The 2,500-nt window shown below is 43.8% G+C and overlaps 1 protein-coding gene across 1 annotated transcript in view; it reads left to right on the forward strand.

The window, feature by feature from the left end:
• The window catches only part of LOC134071750 (arg8-vasotocin receptor-like), a 2,127-nt gene extending 930 nt beyond the window's left edge, over positions 1–1,197 (forward strand). Inside the window, exons 1-2 of the mRNA XM_062528588.1 lie at positions 1–61; positions 896–1,197. The exon at positions 1–61 is cut by the window's left edge and continues 930 nt beyond it. Coding sequence (XP_062384572.1) covers positions 1–61; positions 896–1,197 — 363 coding nt within the window. The remainder of the gene's footprint in view (positions 62–895) is intronic.
• The last annotated feature ends 1,303 nt before the right edge of the window (positions 1,198–2,500 follow it).

Raw genomic sequence — 2,500 nt, forward strand, 5'->3', positions numbered from 1 at the left:
TGGGCTCCGTTCTTCATTGTACAGATGTGGTCGGTGTGGGACGTAAACTTCTCCTGGGACGGTAAGTTGAAGTAGCCTACCCCCTCTCAACCTCATGACCCGTGCCCTGTCTAGACTCCCCGGCGCTCCGCTGAAACTATTCCATTACAGTAAACGGGAGGCTAATTGTTGAAAATGAGAGGCGCGTCCCTTTGCATAGCTCTACACTTAGATCACGCTGCCTTGGCCATATACATGGGCAACACTTGCCAAAGTTATCACGTCTTTACGCATTGCATATATATTTTTCACTGAGCCCCATCTCAAAACAAACGGCATACAATGGCAGATATAAGTAATAGATATACGTCTACACAGCGTGACCAATGTGTGCTGCTGCTAGGCTATTATACTCGAACGAAATTCATTTGGGGGGTTGGCAGAACATCAGATAAACGAAGCAAACAGGTTGGAACATGTTTAGGACATGACATGTCACTGAATTAAATCCAATCAAGCAAAATTGATAACGGTTTGGCTTACGAAACAATATAGGTTCTGAAAGTGTGTGTGTGTGTGTGTGTGTGTGTGTGTGTGTGTGTGTGTGTGTGTGTGTGTGTGTGTGTGTGTGTGTGTGTGTGTGTGTGTGTGTGTATGTGTGTGAGAGAGAGAGAGAGAGAGAGTGACAGAGAAAGAGAGAGAGAGAGAGACATAACATGATCTCATAGGCCACATAAGGGAAAATGGTGCCAGATATGACAGGAATTTGTCCACATGATTTGAAAATGTATGAGAACCATCTCATTCCGTGTCGAGACTTCATTGTTATTCCCAAGGGAGTGCTATCGAGGAAAACCGCAGATGGACCAACACACAAGCATTTTAATCCACGATATTTTTCTCTCTTCACCAACAGATTCTGAGAATACGGCTGTCACGCTATCCGCATTGCTGGCGAGCCTCAACAGCTGCTGTAACCCTTGGATCTACATGCTCTTCAGCGGACATCTGCTTTACGACTTCGCACGTTTCTTCCCTTGCTGTAACAGACTTGGCCGCGCGTGCCGAAAGGATTCGGACGGCAGCTTGCGCAGGACCACACTACTCACGAGACTGCCGGCCACGCGCAACCCAAATGAGGGTTCCGACACATGGAAGGATTGTGACAACTCGCGAAAGTCCAGCCAGTCACTACCGATGGAGGGAAACGGCAGGTGAACTGGTAGAGGCACATGAATTGCGCTATGACCTTATGTGCCAAATGAAAAATAATTTAAAGAATGTCACCACAACACTGCTTTTCCTCGTCAGTTAAATGTATCGAAAATAAACAATTGTTGTAAAAGAAGCCCCGTTCGAAGAACAACTCTCTCTCCAAGTCTGAACAATATCACCGGCACCTGCGTAAAGTAGCTGTTGAATTCTGGAGAAGCCCGTGATGTGAGCTGCCTAAAGAAAGGCATACGTCGACCGGTCGTACGCGTAGACAGACCAGAGTGAATGTGTAAATACGAGAAGAAAAATCATTGGAAAACGTTTTCAACTGTGAGAACTGTGTACCTCAAGCTTTGAAACCATCGAGTGCCGTTGCCATGGTTAAAGGCCGCCGAAAACAAAACCACAATAGGGTCATGTTGTTTGCGTGCACTTTTGTAACAAAGCCCACCCTAACGTGGTTTCCATGTTTGTCTGGACTGAATATGCTATGGACGGACTTATTCATTCTATTGCACTTTTATATGACCGCATGACTGTCATGATTTTTTTTTTGTGTTTTGAATTTATGTTGATTTTTTGTACTTTGTTTGGTTCTGATTGTTTCGTTTGTTTTCAGGGCTGCCTAATGATTGGTTGTTTCAACACACATTTAGAGCAGCAAGTTAGCACTTACAATTACAATGATAATGTGTGTGTGTGTGTGTGTGTGTGTGTGTGTGTGTGTGTGTGTGTGTGTGTGTGTGTGTGTGTGCGCGCGCACACGCATGTGTGTGCGTGTGTGCACGCATGTGTGTGCGCATGAGAGAGAGAGAGAGAGAGAGAGATTCTGGTTTGTGTGTTGAAAATATCATTTGAATCTACTAAAAAAAATGTTGTGCACACGCCAGGCGTATAAATATGCTATGCTTTTATGATCATGGTCAGTCCTACACAAACTGCCAGAAAGTATCTGAGACCAGATAAAGAATGTTTCTATGAAGGCTTGGGGATTATCCATTAACACTCAAAATTATGGACCTATGAAATCATGCTTCTCTTCTTCCCCGCTGACCAATAATTCAAGTCACTAAATAAGACACATTCCTTTGCTCTTATTCCATCTCTGACCCTTGCCATTCAGTGCACACTCTGTAAAGAAATATATATATATATATGAATTACTATATAAAAAGAGACCATCTGAACAGCTACACAGTGCTTCGTGGTGTGTTTGTGTATAGGTATGACAGTAACTGAGGAGAAAGAGTGAAGAACAAAATGTTTCTCTCTCTCACACACACACACACACAGAGATAGAGAGAGA

Source organism: Sardina pilchardus, chromosome 23, assembly GCF_963854185.1.
Source record: "Sardina pilchardus chromosome 23, fSarPil1.1, whole genome shotgun sequence".
Lineage (NCBI taxonomy): Eukaryota > Metazoa > Chordata > Actinopteri > Clupeiformes > Clupeidae > Sardina > Sardina pilchardus.